The sequence below is a fragment of the Podarcis liolepis genome (assembly GCF_965112155.1).
Source record: "Podarcis liolepis genome assembly, chromosome: 7".
Lineage (NCBI taxonomy): Eukaryota > Metazoa > Chordata > Lepidosauria > Squamata > Lacertidae > Podarcis > Podarcis liolepis.
Window position 1 is genome coordinate 83,341,821 of NC_139561.1, and position 19,115 is coordinate 83,360,935.

At 49.6% G+C, this 19,115-nt stretch overlaps 1 protein-coding gene across 27 annotated transcripts in view; it reads right to left on the reverse strand.

Annotated features, from left to right (window-relative positions):
• Positions 1-19,115, reverse strand: part of ARHGEF1 (Rho guanine nucleotide exchange factor 1) — a 71,921-nt gene that overhangs the window by 4,019 nt on the left and 48,787 nt on the right. For 11 of the 27 annotated variants that reach the window (XM_083515759.1, XM_083515777.1, XM_083515773.1 and 8 more), the window contains 14 exons: positions 18,713-18,795; positions 16,413-16,538; positions 15,266-15,380; positions 14,717-14,817; positions 13,586-13,663; positions 12,658-12,730; positions 11,727-11,894; positions 6,252-6,339; positions 5,206-5,307; positions 4,268-4,338; positions 3,949-4,116; positions 2,819-2,989; positions 2,556-2,704; positions 755-852 (listed from right to left, as the gene is read on the reverse strand). In XM_083515759.1, the coding sequence (XP_083371885.1) occupies positions 775-852; positions 2,556-2,704; positions 2,819-2,989; positions 3,949-4,116; positions 4,268-4,338; positions 5,206-5,307; positions 6,252-6,339; positions 11,727-11,894; positions 12,658-12,730; positions 13,586-13,663; positions 14,717-14,817; positions 15,266-15,380; positions 16,413-16,538; positions 18,713-18,795 (1,571 nt within the window). In that variant the 3' untranslated portion in view covers positions 755-774. Of the gene's footprint in view, positions 1-754; positions 853-2,555; positions 2,705-2,818; positions 2,990-3,948; positions 4,120-4,267; positions 4,339-5,205; positions 5,308-6,251; positions 6,340-11,726; positions 11,895-12,657; positions 12,731-13,585; positions 13,664-14,716; positions 14,818-15,265; positions 15,381-16,412; positions 16,539-18,712; positions 18,796-19,115 lie in introns of all 27 variants that reach the window. The other 16 variants (XM_083515757.1, XM_083515776.1, XM_083515752.1 and 13 more) reach the window with 3 other exon arrangements.

Below are 19,115 nucleotides of genomic sequence, written 5' to 3' on the forward strand. Positions count from 1 at the left end.
AGCGGGTGGGGCGGTTTTAAGAAACGTACTTGCCTGGTTTGGAGCCAGAGCTGAAACCCAGACTAAAATTCAGGCCCCGCTCATCATGCTTGGCAAAACACCTGCTTACTTGTTCTCCTGCACCTTCTCTGCCCCTTCCCATCCAAGTCTGCCTGGCGGTGGCAGGGAGGAATCGCACAGAGGCCCCCCTCCAAGGCCCTAGAGGCATCCTGGACTGCTAGGAGCCATGGAAAATACAGTTCCCGTGGCCCCCAATATTCCTAACTACGTTTCACTGGTTCCTGGTTGCTATGGATACATGTCGGGCCTACTAGAGCCTTCCCACTCTCCTGCCATGCCACTCACAGGCCCTCAACTACCAGGTACATCTGAGCAAGAAAGGATGGGATGGTTCGGGGTTCGGGGGTTGGAGAGCAGAGAGTTCTCCTGGTGGGCTGATTCGAAACTGGCTCAATGGGCCAGAGGACGTTTGGATAAACAGGCAGCGAGACTTCCAACAAGCGAAAAACACAGCAAATTACACACCCATTTAAAACAAAAAACACCAAATGGGTGGGATTTACATAAAAGTGGCTTGAGCGATTCCTAAACTCACCTCAGCGGAGGCACTGTTTTGTCTTTTAAATTAAATTTTGAGGCACAAACTTATCTTATCAGCCTAACCAAAGGACACAGGGTGGTGAGAGGAAGCCGGTCAGTCATGCACCGAGTTTTTGGGATACCCTGGACGGAGCCTGTTTCTTCCCCCCCTTACCTTCTCTGCTTGGCCAAGCCTCATGTGAAACTGGGCGGCTGAGATGGCGTGAGTTTTCCTATCAGCTGCTGCAGGTGCCAATAATCCGCTTCAATTTCCTAGTACGACAGGCAGACAAACAGATTGAGGAAAATATTCACTGAGAGGGCGAAGGAGGGATGTGGGGACAAGCATCCTTCTGGACACTCCCAACTCTCAAGGTCGAGAGGCTTCAACCTTGGCAACCCAGTCGCTCTAGATTGGCCAACGTGGCGCCCTCTGGGTGTTGCTGGACTGCACAGGGCCACAGGAAGAGCTGTCTTATACAGAGTCAGACCACTGGGTCTATCTCAGTACTATCTGCACTGACTCACAGCAGCTCTCCAGGGTTTCAGATAAGGGTCTTTGCTACCCCTCTCCCCAGAATTGCTGGGAAATGAAACCTTCTGCATGCAAAGCAGATGTTGTAACCCACTGAGCTGCAGCCCTCCCCCTCAGGGCAACAGCCCCGTCAGACCACTGGGCATGCTGGCTTGGACGGCTGGGAGCTGGAGTCGAAGGACACCTGCAGGGCCACGGGGTCCCCGGTCTTGCTTCAAAATAATAATAAATAAATTTTATTTATACCCCGCCTTCCCCAGCTGAGACCGGGCTCAGGGCAGCTAACAACCAATAATAAAAACAAGTTGATTGAACCACAACTTAAAAACAAGATCAAAACACAACACTAAAATATTAAAATGTAGCCTCATCACAGGAGGAGAAAGGAAAACAGAAAGAGAGGGAGGGAGGGAATCAAATTGGCTCCAAGCCAAAGGCCAGGCCGAACAACTCTGTCTTACAGGCCCTGCGGAAAGAAATCAGATCCCACAGGGCCCTGGTCTCATGAGACAGAGCGTTCCACCAGGCCGGAGCCAGTGTTGAAAAGGCCCTGGCTCTGGTTGAAGATAATCTAACTTCTTTAGGGCCTGGGACCTCTAGGGTGTTGCTATTTATGGACCTTAAGGTCCTCCACGAGGCATACCGTGAAGGACTTTAAACCAGCCCTTCAGTGGCAAGCCCCCTTCTAAAGGTGACCTGGTGCATAAGCTGGGGCTTGCAAGGAATAAATTCTAAAAAGAAGCCGTTAAGAGGGTGGCAGACGAGGACTGGGGAGAGCAGGGCATGGGGAGACCTCAGGTTAAGCCGACGGACAGTGAGCAGCCCTAACTCACAGGGTTGTTGTGGGAGTGAGGTAAGGGGGGAGAGAACCACGTTTGCTGCCTGGAGAAAATGATGGGCCCAAGTGCAGTGAAATATAACAAAGCAAATCATGTACAGGCATGAAGAGAGACACACACACCCCCGGCTCTTTGCTTTGTCTAGTGAAGAGAACGGGCTCAGGAGATAAGTCTGCATGCAGCATATAGTCTTGAAAAATGTGACTTCCCATTCATCAAGTTTCTAGTCCTCGTGGCTATAGTCCGGGTCTTTCTTATTTATTTAAAAAGAGCCCAATGGATGAGGGCTGCAGCCATCAAAGGGTGGTCTTCACACCTTCCTACACTCCTTCCCTCATTCTCAACAAGAGGGCCCATCTCTCTGCGCCTCTTCCCTTTCAAACCCACTGCTTGAAAAAACATTCAGGCGTTTGCTCCCACACCTCCCTCCCTCCCTCCACCATCTTCTGCGCTTTCCAAACGATCTTGGGAATTAATATTCCAGGGCTGGGGTTTAGCTCTGCAAGGAAAGCAAACAGGTGCAAAACTGCACTGTAAATTCTGTGCATACCACATTGGTGTGTGTGTGTGTGTGTGTGTGTGTCTTTGCAACCCTCTCTCACCTTCAGACCCTGGATGGCATCTTCTAGAAGCCGCAGGTGATGCTTCACCCCGTCAGACTGTTGGTGGGTCAGAATTATGGAACTGGATCCTTCCCTGTCCAGGTGCTCAGAGCCCCACTCCGGCTCCAAGGGGCCGTTGGGGAGGCCTCCTGCAAAGAGGGAAGGAGGGGAATATATGATTCTATGAAATACTCCCAGCATGCCCCTCTCTCGCCAAGTCCTGGCTGACTTTCCCAGCAGGCACCTGGCTCTCAGACCCCCACCTGGATGCCGTCGGCTGCCATCTGCCTCGGTTCCGTGACCCGCCTCCCACTCCTCTTCCTCTTCTCCCTCGCGGGGGTTCCCGTTCTCCGGCGGACGGTCCACAGGTTCTGCTGCTGGGAAGGAAACTTCTCCTTCCTCCGATACTTGAAGTAGCCTCTTCAGGGCTGATACTGTTAAGGACACAAGACTGGGGTGAGATTTATCTGCTTCACGAGTCTTGGGGCTTGGGGGGTGGGGATGTGGGGGCAGAAGGAATCTCCACAGAGGGGAGGGGAAAGAATGGAGGAGGGAAGGGGGGAATCCTCCAGCGCTCCAGATACTGTTGGACTACAACTCCCATCATCCTTTGCCACCGGCCGTGCTGGATAGAGGCTGAAATCCAACAGTATCTGGAGGGCCGCCGATTCCCGCCAACCCTGGGTTATCCATTTGTTCATGCAATTTACATACCGCTTTACTGTAAAGACAAACAAACCTCAAAGTCGCTTTTTTAAAAAACCAAAATCAATGATACGCTTAAATCCAGATTAAAACACACGTCAGCATTCTACATCAGTCTTCTGCAGCCCTGGCTGAGACCAATGAGAGTTGTAGCTCCAAATCTCTGGAGAGCAGCAATTTTGGGGAGGCTTCTCTACATGTTTAGATAGGCTTAAAGGTAAAGGTAAAGGTAAAAGTAAAGGTAAAGGGACCCCTGACCATTTAGGTCCAGTCACGGACGACTCATTTCGCTTTATTGGCTGAGGGAGCCAGCGTACAGTTTCTGGGTCATGTGGCCAGCATGACTAAGCCACTTCTGGCGAACCAGAGCAGCGCATGGAAACGCCGTTTACCTTCCCACCGGAGCGGTACCTATTTATCTACTTGCACTTTGACGTGCTTTTGAACTGCTAGGTTGGCAGTAGCAGGGACTAAGCAACAGGAGCTCACCCCGTCGCAGGGATTCGAACTGCTAACCTTCAGATCGGCAAGTCCTAGGCTCTGTGGTTTAACCCACAGTGCCACCTGCACCCCCTAGATAGGCTTGCCTAAGCATAAACGTTCTTAAGCAGACACCGGAAAATGCGGAGTTGAAGGTGCCTGCCTGCTGTCAACAGGCAGGGAGTTCCGAAGGAGTAGCGTTACATACTTCTGTCCTGTGCGGCGGATGACAGGGCCCCCTGGCCTACGGGCCGATGCTTGTGCAAGTTCAGCATGTCGTCCAAGATCTCCTCCGTTGCCTTGCCCAGCTTCGGTCCACTCACAGGGCTGCGCCCCTCGAATTCGGCCCCTTCCAGCATCCCGTCCTTCTCTCGCTCTGCTTTGGGGTACCAAAAGACCAGTCGGATCCCTGCTCTCAAAGAGCCCCTGGATTCCCCTGGCTCTGAGCTCGGTAAGAACCCAGAACTCTTGCTTTGCCCCCTCCAGCTCCTCCCACTGCCTTCCAAACCTCCTGGCCGCAAACTCACCCTCCGAATGCAGGGTCTCCTTGTGGGAGCTGCCGTTCTCCGCCCCGCCCAGCAACCCCTCTGAGTAGCTGCTGCGGGAAAAAGAAGACGTTGTGAGTGCAGATCTATGCCGGCGGTGGGGAAATGGGTTGCGCTGGCAGGCTGGGTCCTTCCTTCCCCCCGCACACCCCACAAGACAGCCCTTCCAGTGTCAGGGAGCCAGCCAGCAATAAATCACACTGAGTAAGTGAAGTGAACTCTTCATTAGAAGAAACAAAACCTGCTCAGAGGGGCCAGGCCTCGTGAGCACAGCAACTCTTCTTGGTGGGTCTTGCCCCTATGAGGCAACTGCCTAAAGCTCCTCTGCCTCCGCAGTCCTTCCCAAGCAATCTGAGGCTGTGCCAGAACGCCTGTCTTTGCTCTTCTCCCTTCATACCTCTTTCTGGTCCGGGGAGACCAGCAGGGAGGGGAGCTAGTTGCAGCAGGAGGGGGAGACACCTCTGCCTCTTCCCTAGCTGGACTCATCTCTGTCTCTTGGCCTCCTCCTCTGCTTCTGCTTCAGCTTCTAATTCAGATTCTGCACTTCTCTCTGCCACAGGCTCTCCCTGCTCACTAAACCCTGTTACCTCTGGAGCTTCTGACACCTCCTCCTCTCAGTCTTCTCCCTCTGCCTCCTCCCTAAAATTCTTCTGCCCGGATGGGACCTTTCTTTGAACTGTGATATTGCCTCTCACTGGTCTGGATGGAGAGACGCTGCGTGGAGGTTATGTTTGCAAAAACTCCTGGTTTTTGCATGGCTGGAACGCACAAAGGAAAACGTCCCATCCGCTACTTTCCTCATTTTGGCCTCTGACTTTGCCCCACTTGCTTCTGGCATGCAGGCCCCAGAAAATGCCCCACGTGGCCTTTGGTACGAGAAAGGTTTAGACATTTTCCCTCCCCAGGAACACCAGGCTTACAAGCTGGGGCTGTGTGGCGAAGACCGACTGTTTGGCACTGAAAGCCGTGGTTTAATGGGGACCTTCAGAGAGCCGGCCGTGTCGCTGATCATACTGCACCAGCTAGAAAAGAACAAAGGAAGGGAATCGGGTAAAACAAAAACTGACTGGTTGATTCGACAACAGTTAGAGGTGATGGGGCTCACGCTGGCCTGGAATCTCCAAACCTGGAAGCCTGGCCCCTTAAATGCCAAATGTACTGCTTATGGCAGAGGCGCTTGAGACACCCATCACTATAAGCCCACGGAGGAGCCTCAGCTCACATTAAGGAATGGCATCTGTGAGTATAGTGTGGTATAAAAATTCAATTAATAATAATAATAATAATAATAATAAGCTTAAAGACCTTAGGTAAAGGGACCCCTGACCATTAGGTCCAGTCGTGGCCAACTCTGGGGTTGTGGCGCTCATCTCGCTTTACTGGCCGAGGGAGCCGGCGTACAGCTTCTGGGTCATGTGGCCAGCATGACTAAGCTGCTTCCGGCATGCAGTGCACGAAAACGCCGTTTACCTTCCCGCTGGAGCAGTACCTATTTATCTACTTGCACTGGTGTGCTTTCGAACTGCTAGGTTAGCAGGAGCAGGGAACGAGCAACGGGAGCTCACCCCGTTGTGGCGATTTGAACCGCCGACCTTCTGATCGGCAAGCCCTAGGCTCTGTGGTTTAACCCACAGCGCCACCCGCGTCCCTTGGTGCTAGGCAAAGTCATATTTTGAAAACTGACCCTGGACGGAAGCTGAGAAAATTGAACCACCCTCACCTCCAAACCTACCACCCCTCTGTTTCTGCCACCCACTCCAGCTCACAGACTAAACCCAGCCTTCCCCAAACTGGTGCCTTCTAGATGCTTTGGGCTACATCAGCCAGCGAGCCAAAACCTGGAGGGCATCAAGCTGGGGTGGTGGTGGTTGGACCAACCCATTTGGTACTCCAGCGGTGAATGCCCACCTCCACCCCCCCCCGCCCCAGCCAGCAGCATCTCAATCTCGCCTCCCCCGTTTCTTACTTCTTCCTTTCCAACACTGTCTGTGCAACCAGCTCATAGATCTGAGCTCCGTCCTCCCAGCTGAAAATCACGTAGAAAGCCTTGATATCTAAGAGGAAAGAAGGAAACGGCAGGTTCAGAATCAAAAAAGAGGAGAAGGACCTATCTCAGAACTTGCACCCAGTGCCCAGTTGAGGTTTGCCCGATAGGGCGTTTCCAGCCAACCTTCTGGGGGCTGCATGCCAGGGGTGGGCAGGGCCAGAGGTGAAACGGGACGAGTGTAAATGCTACCTTTGTACAGTAGGCTACACACTTTCCCTCTTGCCTTCCATCCAGGCAAGGAGGAGGAGTCGTTGGGGTTTCAAGGGCACATTCCAGCCAGGCAGAAACATTTTAAGGCAAAATAAAAAAATTCCTTCCAGTAGCCTCTTAGAGACCAACTAAGTTAGTTATTGGTATGAGCTTTCGTGTGCATGCACACTTCTTCAGATACTGGAAGGATTTTTTTTAGTTTGTTTTGACTACGGCAGACCAACACGGCTACCTACCTGTAACATTTTAAGGCAGAGGCACTCAGTCGGTACAGCATAATACTCTTAATCTTAGGGTTGTGGGTTCGAGCCCCATGTTGGGCAAAAGACTGTTACATTGCAGGGGGTTGGACTAGAAAACCCTTGAGGTCCCTTTCCAATGATATGTTTCTATGGGTGAAGCAGTGTCGGCGAGGGGCATGGTCTAGGGCAGTGTTTCCCAACCTTTTCTGGGCAAAGGCACACTTGTTTGATGAAAAAAATCTCGCGGCACACCACCATTACAGCCCCGTGACGTCAGCGCGCAGCGTCACGCCGGGAGGGACGCACGAAAGTGAAAGTTTTCAATTTTTTCCCCTCCCCCTTGCCGGGGAACCTCCAAGCTTTGGGGGTGGGGGGGGGGAGGAGGCAGCAGAGCGAGGGACTGAGGGACGGCGGCAGCTGAGGCGGCGGCGGCTGTTGTGGTGGTGGCGGCGATAGCGGGCGGAGGAGGGGGCGGCGGCGGGGCCGAGGTGGCCGGCGGCGGCGGGGGAGGCGGCGGCGGGTGGAGCAGGAGGGCGGCCGAGGCCGGTGAGGGAGTAGGGTTGCCCGGGGCTTGAGGAGCCGTCGCCGGGAGTTGCTGCTGCTGTTGGTGCTGCTGCTGCCCGGACATGCCGGCCTCCTCCTCGTCCGCTGTCTCGCGCTCCTCCCTTTTGCACGCGCTGCCCCGCCGCCGCCCCATTGGCTGGGTCCTGTCAGCTGATCCTGTGTTATTTCCTGTGTGTGTGTGTGAGGGGAGAATGGAGAGAGAAACCTCGGCACCACCACCGCGGAGCCGCCCCCGGCTCGACGCGGATCCTCGCCGCCGCCGCCTCTCACCGCCCGACTCGCCCGCCTCCCTCCCACGGCACACCAGCCAACGTCTCACGGCACACTAGTGTGCCGCGGAACACCGGTTGGGAAACACTGGTATAGGGCAGGGGTCAGCAAACGTCTTCAGCAGGGGGCTGGGCCACTGTTCCTCAGATCTTGTGGGGGGGCTGGACCATATTTTTTTGGGGAGGGGGGGAATGAACGAACTCCTATGCCCCACAAATAACCCAGAGATGCATTTTAAATAAAAGCACACATTCTACTCAGGTAAAAACCTGCTGATTCCCAGACTGTCACCGGGCCGGATTTAGAAGGTGATTGTGCCAGATCTGGCCGCCGGGCCTTAGTTTGCCTACCCATGGTCTAGGGCAGCCGTTCTCAACCTGCGGGTCCCCAGATGTTGTTGGACTACAACTCCCATCATTCCTGAGCTCTGGCCTTGCTAGCTAGGGGAGATGGGAGTTGTAGTTCAACAACATCTGGGGACCCACAGGTTGAGAAAGGCTGGTCTAGGGAGCCTGAGCTAAGGGGATTCAAACCCATGTCTGGAGAGATCCCTGGGGACTGGCACCAGTAAGGTTTTTGTTGGCTCTGCCACTGGGACTGGAGGTTCTGTGGCGTCCTTTTGTGTGTGAGCAGGGGGTGTGGCAGGGGCACGTTCTTGTTGCCATGAGTTCATTGGCTGCCTCTATGTGCAGGCAGGAAGTCAGTGCAGTGGGGGGTGAGGGCCTCTGATCAGTGGGATGTGGCAACTTTACTAAGGACTCAAGGGGCTTGTCTGTTGTTTTTTATACCATTTTTGCATCTTCTAGTTAAACGATTCCCCCAAACCCCTTAGCCTGTGTGGGCTACCATGCCCACAGCACCAGCAGCATATATTGAGTCCCAGTGTATCAGGAATAGAGAGGATTGCTGTCAATTCATGCCAAATTTATCTTTTAAAAAAACTGCCCAACTTGCATGGAAGTTTGTGCAGGTTGCAGAATTCCGCATTCCTGGCACAGAATTCATGCTGCCTGGGTGCGGATGACGCACGGCCAAGAATACAGAGACCGACTGCAGTCAGAGCTGTGCTTGCAGCAGAATTTTAGATTATTCAAGGTAACAGGCAGGATCTAGGCTGTTTGTGGCTTCCGTCCCAATCTTTTATTTAAAAACAGCATAGGAGACGAGAATGGCCCTGAGCCGCACGCTAAACTATTAATAGCTGCTGCAAGGTTTGGGGTTTTTTAATTTAGCTTGTACTGCCTGTTCCGTTTCAAGGTTTCCTTTTCTTCCACAACCAAAGAAACGTAATCGTCATACGAAGATTCCTCGCTGCCAGGGAACTATCCCAGCCTAAGAAAAGCCTGCTAGGCCTTGTAGGTGCCCACAATCTTGTTCCTGGAGTTCCTTCATTCACCAGAGAGAGCCAGCCTGGGGTCTCCCCAAATGCAAAGCACATGCTCTACCACCAAACCGTATTCCTCCTCCGCTTAAAAGCTTCCTTGGGGGGGGGGGACCACATTCTTAATCTAGTGCTGTGTGACTAAACTGCTTTGATCCCAATCGGTAGCACAGGGTTCCCCTCACAGCCATGTCCCCTCATAGCCACACCCCCTTCAATACTACACAGTCATAGAATCACAGAATGGTAGAGTTGGAAGGGACCCCCAACGGTCATCTAGTCCAACCCCCTGCGATGCAGCAATCTCAACCAAAGCATCCAGGACAGGTGGCTGTCCAACCTCTGCTTAAAAACCCTGCAATGACGGCTAATAATAATAATAATAATAATAATTTATTATTTATACCCCGCCCATCTGGCTGAGTTTCCCCAGCCACCCTGGGCGGCTCCCAATCAAATATTAAAAACAGTACAGCATTAAATATTAAAAACTTCCCTGAACAGGGCTGCCTTCAGATGTCTTTTAAAAGGAAGATAGCTGCTTATTTCCTTCACATCTGAAGGGAGGGCGTTCCACAGGGCGGGCGCCACTACCGAGAAGGCCCTCTGCCTGGTTCCCTGTAACCTCACTTCTTGCAATGAGGGAACCGCCAGAAGGCCCTCGGAGCTGGATCTCAGTGATCGGGCTGAACGATAATATTATAATATTGTTATTATTATTATATAATATTATAAAATAATTTTACAATTTAATAATAAATAATAATAATAATAATGGATCCATTGCAGCTATCATTGCAGATCTCCACGTATTGCCTTCGAGCCAGATCTACTATTTTCTGTGCAAAGGACCTGGAGCACTCCAGTATCTTCCGAGTGACCGAAGCTGTGCCTTCCTTGAAGTTCCATTGCATGTAACAGAACGTGAATACCATTCTCTTCAACCTGAGAAGCCCCTTGTGTTCTCAGTGTCTCTAAATGCTTAGCTCTGAAGCATACAGAACAATGACTCCTATGCCGTTTTTAAAATGAGTTTTTTTGTCGTGGTGGTGGTGGTGGGGCTACTGGGTTGTTGTTTTTATTTTTATTAGGTATTTTGTGGTTTTATATCTTGATTTTATTCTGCGAACTGCCCTGAGACCCCCAGACATAGGGTGCTATATAAATTCCAATCTGGTGGAACGCTCTGTCACAAGAGACTAGGGCCCTGCAGGACTTGACATCTTTCTGCAGGGCCTGCAAGACAGAGCTGTTCCACCAGGCCTTTGGCCAGGGCACAGTCTCACCCCCTCCTTCTGTAATCCTCATAGAACTCTAGCCCAATGGTTGCCATTAATTTGTTTTTTAATTGAATTTAAAATGAATTGATTTTAGAATGTATTTCAATTAATTGATTGTGATTTTATGTAAACTGTGTTACTTTTATTGTTGTTAGCCGCTCTGAGCCCGGCTTCAGCTGGGGAGGGCAGGATAAAAATATAAAATTATTATTATTAATAAAAATAATAATATTTTTATTATTGTGTTGCTCCTCCGTCCTCAGCGGCAGAGTCGCCTCCTTTCGCTCTGACTGGTTCCAATCAGCACAAAAGATGAGAATAATTCTTCTCAGTGGCTAAAAAACTACCCCTTTCACGCTAGCCGGGCAGCTCTAAGATACTGGAGATGGGAACCCGGCTGCAGAAATAGTAAGGTGTCTTTGACACACACACCCCGTGACCCCAGACCACTACACCTCCGGTCCTAATCCACACACTTTCAAAGCAGAGGGGCTTCCACCTCACCTCATCCACTGTGGCGTTTGCCTGTTCTTTTTAAAATGTCTGTACAGGGGGAGAGAAAGAGTTAATAGGTAGACCAATAGAAAAGCCAGAGGCGGAGCCTACCTGATTATAAAAGGGCTTAGCCTGATATTTGGGTTGGTTGGTTTTTAGTTGGTTGGCTGGGAAAGACAGTTGGAAATAGAGAGACTGTTAGTGCAGTTGGTTCTTGTGTGAGGGGAGGTAGAAGAGTTAGAGACAGGATAAAATAAGACTAAGAAGGTAAAGAGTAACAACAGGGTCAGATTTAAGGTGCTGGTTTTGACCTTTAAAGCCCTTCATGGCCTAGGACCCTCGTACCTACAGGACTGCCTCTCCCAGTATGCCCCATGGAGGACCTTAAGGTCCATAAATAGCAACACCCTAGTGGTCCCAGGCCCTAAGGAAGTTAGATTAGCTTCAACCAGAGCCAGGGCCTTTTCAACACTGGCTCCGGCCCGGTGGAACGCTCTGCCTCATGAGACCAGGGCCCTGCAGGATCTGATTTCTTTCCGCAGGGCCTGTAAGACAGAGTTGTTCCGCCTGGCCTTTGGCTTGGAGCCAATTTGATTCCCTCCCACTCTTTCTTTTTCCTTTTCCCTTTCTCCTCCTGTGATGAGGCTGCATTTTAATATTAATATTTTAATGTTGTATTTTAATCTTGTTTTTAAGTTGTATTCATTCAACTTGTTTTTATTATTGCTTGTTAGCCGCCCTGAGCCCGGCCTTGGCTGGGGAGGGCGGGGTATAAATAAAAGTTATTATTAGTCAATTATTATTATTATTATTATTATTATTATTATTATTATTATTATTAGTGATTTACCGGGGAGAACCTGGTTGGTGGCAGCGGATTAGTGGTGTACGGGTCAATAGTCCGTGAGATGACTGGGGGCTCCGCCACCCCACCCGCCAGCACAGCACCCACCTGTGGCCACTTCGCGTGTCATGGCCGAATTGAGCCTGATGATGGGGCTCAACATCTGCTTCCCGTCAGGGGTTGGGTTGATGGTGCGGCTGTGGCACTTGAGGACCAAGCGCTCCTCCTGCTTCTGTAGAAGCACCAAGATGTCGTCCAGCAGGAGAACGTGGACATCTTTTTTGGGAGGGGTGGGGGGTAAGAGAGAGAAGGTCAGAGGTCTGACGTACACTTCCGAGCCTTGCTGGGAAGCCCAGGCCCCCACCAAAGCTGAGGTTACAGAAAGGGGAGCCCTGAGGGGGAGGAGCCATTGAAAGCCCCACCCCTTCGACTCAGAAGCCACGCCCACAAACCTCAAACTTAGTCAACGTCAACAAGGTTGCATAAGGGTCCCAGGGCCCATGCAAGGCTGAAAGGCCTACCAAGCGCTGTTCCCTTGCGCTGACCTCCCTGCTAATCTCCCAGCACTCAAGTGAAGAATTGTAACAATACGTAAATAAAACAATTGCTTGGAGGACAGCAAGCCCATTATTCAGCAAGACAGATGGGGAAACTGCCCACAAGGTCAGCCCTAGGGTGGGGATTGTTATTCAGTGAAGGAAACCCACTCCTCTCCTTGAAATAATGCCATTCCAGCTGGTCACTGCAAGAACTCTGTAATGGTGCCTGAGCTTTCTTTTTTCCTCCTCCCCACCCATCCCTTTTCCTCTCGTGACATGCCTTTTTGACTGCAAGACCTGTAGGGGTCCCATTTCTAATCATTTTTGGGGCTGAAGAGTGGGATGAGAAGGATTTAAATAAATAAATCCACTCAAATCTTATTTCAATTGCGTCAGCACGCCGCCCCTGGCATCAAGAAGAAGTTTTTGAATCAAAGCCCTGTCCCGGAGTTTAAGCCGAGGAAGGATCCTAAGGAAGAGTGAGCCTGAGCTCAACTTACCTACTGATTTATCCTTGGTGATACGCCAAGTCAGGGGTCCCTCGTAGACGAGGTTTTTCTTGGTGATGTCGTTCTGTGGGAAAGAGCTGGTTACAGCCTGAGGTTTTGCATACGCTATCATTTCACGCACGAAGAGTTGCATTAAGAAGCAGGAGCGTGGAGATAAAACCTGAGGCCCTGGGGAAACCAGACCTCATGGAAGACCACACTTTTCACTCCAAATCAAAGAAACTCTCTTATACAGTGGTGCCCTGCAAGACGAATGCCTCGCAGGACGGAAAACTCGCTAGACGAAAGAGTTTTCCGTTTTGGAGGTGCTTCGCAAAACAAATCTCCTATGGGCTTGCTTCGCAAGACGAAAATGTCTTGCGAGTTCCTGCTGGTTCCCCCCCTTTTCTAAGCCGCTAAGCCGCTTATCAGCTGATCCGATAAGCCAATAAGCCGCTAATAGCGCTAATAGGTCAATGGGCTTGCTTCGCAAGACGAAAAAACCGCTAGACGAAGAGAATCACAGAACAGATTCTTTTCGTCTTGCGAGGCACCACAGTAATTTTACAAACCTCATTACGTAAACTGAGCAGACCAGTTGCTCAGAGCAGCCTTAAAGCCACATTTCAAAAGAGAGGCCCCTTCCCCCTTGATAGCAGCTGCGTGACGGTCTGAAACCCAACAGGTACAGCCTAAGCATGGAGAGACATGCTAAGTTCTTTAAAAGGGGGCAGGCTCCCTCGAGGAAAACAGGTGGAAATTTTGTTAGAGAATTTGCTCCCCACCCCATTGAAAAGGTGGCCCTCCAGATGTTGCTAGACTCCCATCAGCCCCAACCAGCAGGGTCCAAAGTCAGGGATGATGGAGAATATTTGGGTGCTCACAAGTTCCCGACTCCCCAGCTAGCAACCAGGGAGGAAATACTAGGCCAGAAACTCACCCTAAAGTCACTAAGCAGTGGATCAGTACTTTGCTTCAGGTTGGAGAGGTCCAGGCGACGCTGATAATCTTTCAGTTTCTGAAAAACGCAGAGAAGAGGACACAGAGAGAGAGAGAGAGAGAGTGGCAAGGGAGGATTAGAAAGAGCAGCTGCCCAACAGAGAGGTATTTATTCATTTATCAAACTTATTAGTCACTAAAAAAAAAAAAAGCTAACTCAAAGTGACTTGCAAACAATAAATACCCAATTTATTGTGGGTACAGAAATTCATATGAATGATAAAAAAAAGTTTTTATATGCAATAACAGCAGCAAGGATATTGTTAGCCCAAAGATGGAAACAAGAAGAAATGACAACTAAAGAAGAGTGGCAAGAGAAACTGGTGAACTATGCTAAGATGGTGAGATTAACAGGGAAAATTTGGAACCAGCAGCACCAGATTTTCCTAAAGGAATGGAAGAAGTTTTCGACATATTTGGAAAGCAACTGGAACCAACTGATATCGCTTGTAGAGTTAAAAGAAGTTTTGTAAGGAGTAATATATAAATTATTGTGAAAAGAATTAAGACGAGGTATTAAGATTTGAATTTATAGCAATAACCATAGTAGCAAAATGCATAATTAGAAAAGATTTTAGAAAACCATCAGTTGAGGTTGAAGGGCTGTGATAGCCAAAGATTTTGAAATGATGTTTAAAAGAATGATATGTTGGGAAATGTGTGTAAATACCAATAAAAAATTATTATAATAAACAATCAATCAATAAATAATAACACATGCCTTAAAACCAGCATAAAGCAAAACATAAGAGAACTCTAAAACTCATTCAAGTATTTTTAAAGACAGGATGAAAACGTCCCACAGATAAATAAAAGCCGAAGGACTGGGAGAAAACAAACGTTCTGATTAGTGCCTAAATTTAAGTAATGAAGGCACCAGGTTAGCTTCCCTGGGGAGAGCACACTCCACAAAAGGGGGTGGCCACCGCTGAAAAGGCCTGTTCTCGTGTTGGCGTACAGAAAAGGACCTTGGGTGACAATCGCAAAGTTCTGATTGGTTGGTACGGGGAGAGGCGGCCCTTGAGGCATGATGCTGTCAGGCAGCAAGAAGAAGAAGAAGAAGGGCACTTACCAGCAAGTTCTCCATGTCGCGCACCTCCTGATTGACGTGGTTGAGGATCTGCCGACAGCAGTTGGCCGCCTTCTGGACTTTCTCCCGTTCCTCGGCCTCCTCTGCAGCATGGATCGAAAAAGGTGGATGTGATTTTTCAAAAAGGAACCCGGTAAATACAGCCCCAGTGTTTCCCTATGTAGAATTCAGCTCGGCTCTAGATTCAGGGTTGGTTTTTCCCCCAGGAGGGAGGAAAATATTGTGAATCCTTCACCAACACAGCAAAATCAAGACTCAGACAATCTCCCAGAGCGGCTTTAACAACCAATGCCTCTTCACAGGGAACTCAGGGAATCGTAGCTTTCGGAGGAGGGCAGAGGGCCTGCCAACAACTCTGAACCCCAACCCCTAACAAAACCACAGCTTCCAGAATTCTTTAGGGGAAGCCGTGCATATTTAAAGCGGCTATCTCAGCACTTTAAATGTACAGTATGTCGTCTGTTCCGCCCTTGGCTTAGCTGCCCCTGTGCGATTGTCACAGCGACCTCCATCCTCCCCACCTCTGCTCACCTGTGCATTTGGCAATGTTGTGAAGCAGAAGCGGATATTTGGTAAGCCTCTGCATCTCGATGGGGATGATGTCCTTCAGTTGCAACCGCCGGCAGCGAGGCTGACTTTCTGCTTCCTGCCGGGATGAGAGGGAAAGAAGAAGAAGAGTTTGGATTTGATATCCCGCTTTATCACTACCCAAAGGAGTCTCAAAGCGGCTAACATTCTCCTTTCCCTTCCTCCCCCACAACAAACACTCTGTGAGGTGAGTGGGGCTGAGAGACTTCAGAGAAGTGTGACTAGCCCAAGGTCACCCAGCAGCTGCATGTGGAGGAGCGGGGAAGCGAACCCAGTTCCCCAGATTACGAGTCTACCGCTCTTAACCACTACACCACACTGGCTCTCACAGTGTGGTTGCTCACAGAGTCTGGGTAACTGGAGGAGGTACAGTGGGAAAAGCCTCCCCGGGGTCGTTTTTTTGGATCGGTATCCAAGCTCAGTGTTTGCAAAAACAACAACTTTCCCCCCTTCTTAATGGCATATACTTTTGATTAATGAAAGAATATCACCTGACCCTAACAGGGAAATATTTCACTGGGAGAAAGGGAGTAGGAACCTAGGGCTGTCTTCAACCAAGTCCTACTTAGAGTAGACCCACTGGACCTAGCATTGAATACCACCCTTAACCAGGCCTGCTAGGTTTTTTTTATTAAAAAAAAACTCACCCACAAAAAGCCAAATAAAGTTACCCAAAATAATTTTTAACTGGGCACATGCTTTACGAAAATTTATTCTGTGTATGCTTAAGTCTCATGGAGCTACGCATTCACACTAAAAAGAGAATTGCCTCAGAATTACCTCACAGCCTTTAAGAATTGGAAACTTAATTCATTATTTTTGTACAACATAAAAGGTTTCTTGGGATGCTGAATTGTACAGCCTATAGCAATTTTTTTCACCGGAAAGGTACATGGCCCTACCGTAGAAGGAGAGGTGATTTCATAGAATCATAGAATTGCAGAGTCGGAAGAGACCATGAGGGTCATTTAGTCCAACCCGCTGCAATGGAGGCATCTTTTGCCCCACGTGGAGCTCAAACCCACAACCCTGACATTAAGAGTCTCATGCCCTACTGACTGAGCTATCCCCAGTCTCCAGCAGCGGTTACCTGGATGAACTGGTTAAAACGCGGCTCCTTCTTCTGCTTGGCTTTCAGCTGTTCCAGAGCAAACGACTGGCGGCTGCAGAAACGGGCCGAGATCTTCTGGAACCAGGCTCCTTCAGGACCATCAAACTGGGGGGCGGGAAAGGAGGTTGGCGAGTTGATCACACAGAGGGATCTTGCAAACCTTCGGTCCCTTTCTGATAGCCAAGATAACCTCTGCCTTGCCCCCCACCTTTGCCTCTTCATACCATTTTTGGCTACTCAAGAATCACTGTGATGTACCTGGGCTGATTCACCTGCGCAGCCATTATTGATATCCCACTTTATTGTTACCCTAAGGAGTCTCAAAGCGGCTAACAATCTCCTTTTCCCTTCCTCCCCCACAACAAACGCTCTGTGAGGTGAGTGAGGCTAAGAGACTTCAGAGAAGTGTGACTGGCCCAAGGTCACCCAGCAGCTGCATGCGGAGGAGCAGGGAATCGAACCCAGTTCACCAGATCACGAGTCCACTGCTCTTAACCACCACACCACACTGGCTCATTGTGTGGCATCATTAAGTGCTGAGCCACACAAAAGTTGCTATCCTGCCCGCCCCCCAACACATCTGGGGATCTCAGGGGGAAAAGCTCTTTCTGGCAGGCCCCAGTCCCAGCCTTTGCCTTCACTGTACAATTTAAACCACGAGTGGAGAACCTTTGTCCCTCCAGGGGAGCTGAACTACAACTCCCATCAGCCCTAGCAATCATGGCCAATAGCCAGGAGTGTTTGGAGCTGTAGTTCCTCAACCTCTGGGCAGACAAAGGTTCCCCCACATCTATTTGAAACCATTCCTTCCCTGCCCCCAGTAGTTTCCCCCAGAAGAGAGAATCAGAGATACGTACAGTAACAGAGACATAATAAGATATATTTAACACATGGGCAAGAGGGCAAAGATTCCACAGGGATCATTTAGGAACTGTTTGAGATGTTCTTCTAATTTAATTTTTTTATAGATCTTATGGCCCCACCCCTTGCAATATTTTTATGCTCCACGGCCTATGCTTTGAGTATATCCGTATCACAGAGTGCGATGGAGACAGCTCAAGCCTTATCTATTGATTCATTTTTTTTCAAAATGCGTATTTTTATTGCAAATGTAACAGAAATTTTTAAAAAAGTAACAGAGTGAGCTCGCGTTAACAATAAGAACAACCCATCAACCAGTACGTTTCCGAGCACAATTCAAAGTGTTGGTGCTGACCTTTAAAGCCCTGAATGGCCTCGGTCCAGTATACCTGAAGGAGCGTCTCCACCCCCATCGTTCTGCCCGGACTCTGAGGTCCAGCTCCGAGGGCCTTCTGGCTGTTCCCTCGCTACGAGAAGCCAAGTTACAGGGAACCAGGCAGAGGGCCTTCTTGGTAGTGGCACCCGCACTGTGGAACGCCCTCCCACCAGATGTCAAAGAGAAAAATAACTACCAAACTTTTAGAAGACATCTGAAGGCAGCCCTGTTTAGGGAAGCTTTTAATGTTTAATAGGTTATTGTATTTTAGTGTTCTGCTGGAAGCCGCCCAGAGTGGCTGGGGAAACCCAGCCAGATGGGTGGGGTATAAATAATAAATTATTATTATTATTATTATTATTATTATTAAACAGATGTATTAATAGAAGCAGTAGAAAAATGATATCAAAATGAAATGGAAGATCGTAAGATATATGTCTGGCCACAGAGCATAACCTGTGCCTTGATTGAGGTCAAATAGGGCATTCATGGATTGATTGATTGATTGATTGATTGATTGATTGATTGATGGGTTGCATTTGCCTCCCACCTTTCCTCCAAGAATCCCAAGGAGCCATACATAATTCTCCTCCCCCCCATTTTATCCTCACAACAACCCTTTGAAGGAGATTACGCTGAGGGTGACCGATTGGGCCGAAGATCACGCAGGGAGCTCCCTGACAGACTGGGGATTTGTACCCCAATCTCCCTGGTCTTGACTACCACACCGTCTCGTTGAACTGGAGGAGAGCTTTGAGCTTACACAGCTCATACCCAATCTGCTACATCAGCTCTGTGGGCGGCAAGCATCCCGTTTCATCAAAACGAAGCCCTGATCTGACCTCATGCTCTTCGTTATTCCCTCAGCCAGCATGCTTCAGTCTGTTCCACTCCTCATCCATGGACCACGGCCCTGCCTCAGTTTTTGATCCCTGCTCCAAAGCCTTTTAATTTCTCAGGAAGACCCCCACCCCCCCGGCAACGTTGCCCTCCGTCCCTCAAAATACTGGTCCAAGCTGGCCTCCCCCACCCCACCCCTTACCCGAGCCAGCAGAGTGTTCCCGATTTCAGAAACAAGGGAATTGTTTTCCTCCCTCAGCTTCTTCAAGCTCTCCAGAAACACCTCTGAGAAGAGAAAAAGAAACAGAGAGAGACACTGGTTATGGAAAAAAACAGCACAACGACCTCCTCTCCTCAAGGAAATTCTCATTTACTGAGTGTGCACCAGCTCATACGCTGAAGGAACCAGCACAAGTGAGACGTCCCTACAGGCTCAAAGACCCTTCTCCACGCGCCCAGGCCTTGTTGCTTGTTCCACGGTATGTGGGTGCTCACAACGGAAACGCATAGCCAAGGACTGAATGTACTACTTTAAAAGAGAATGTAATGAAAATGGTCTATCGCTGGTATCTAACACCTGTCAAACTAGCAAAAATGTATAGGAT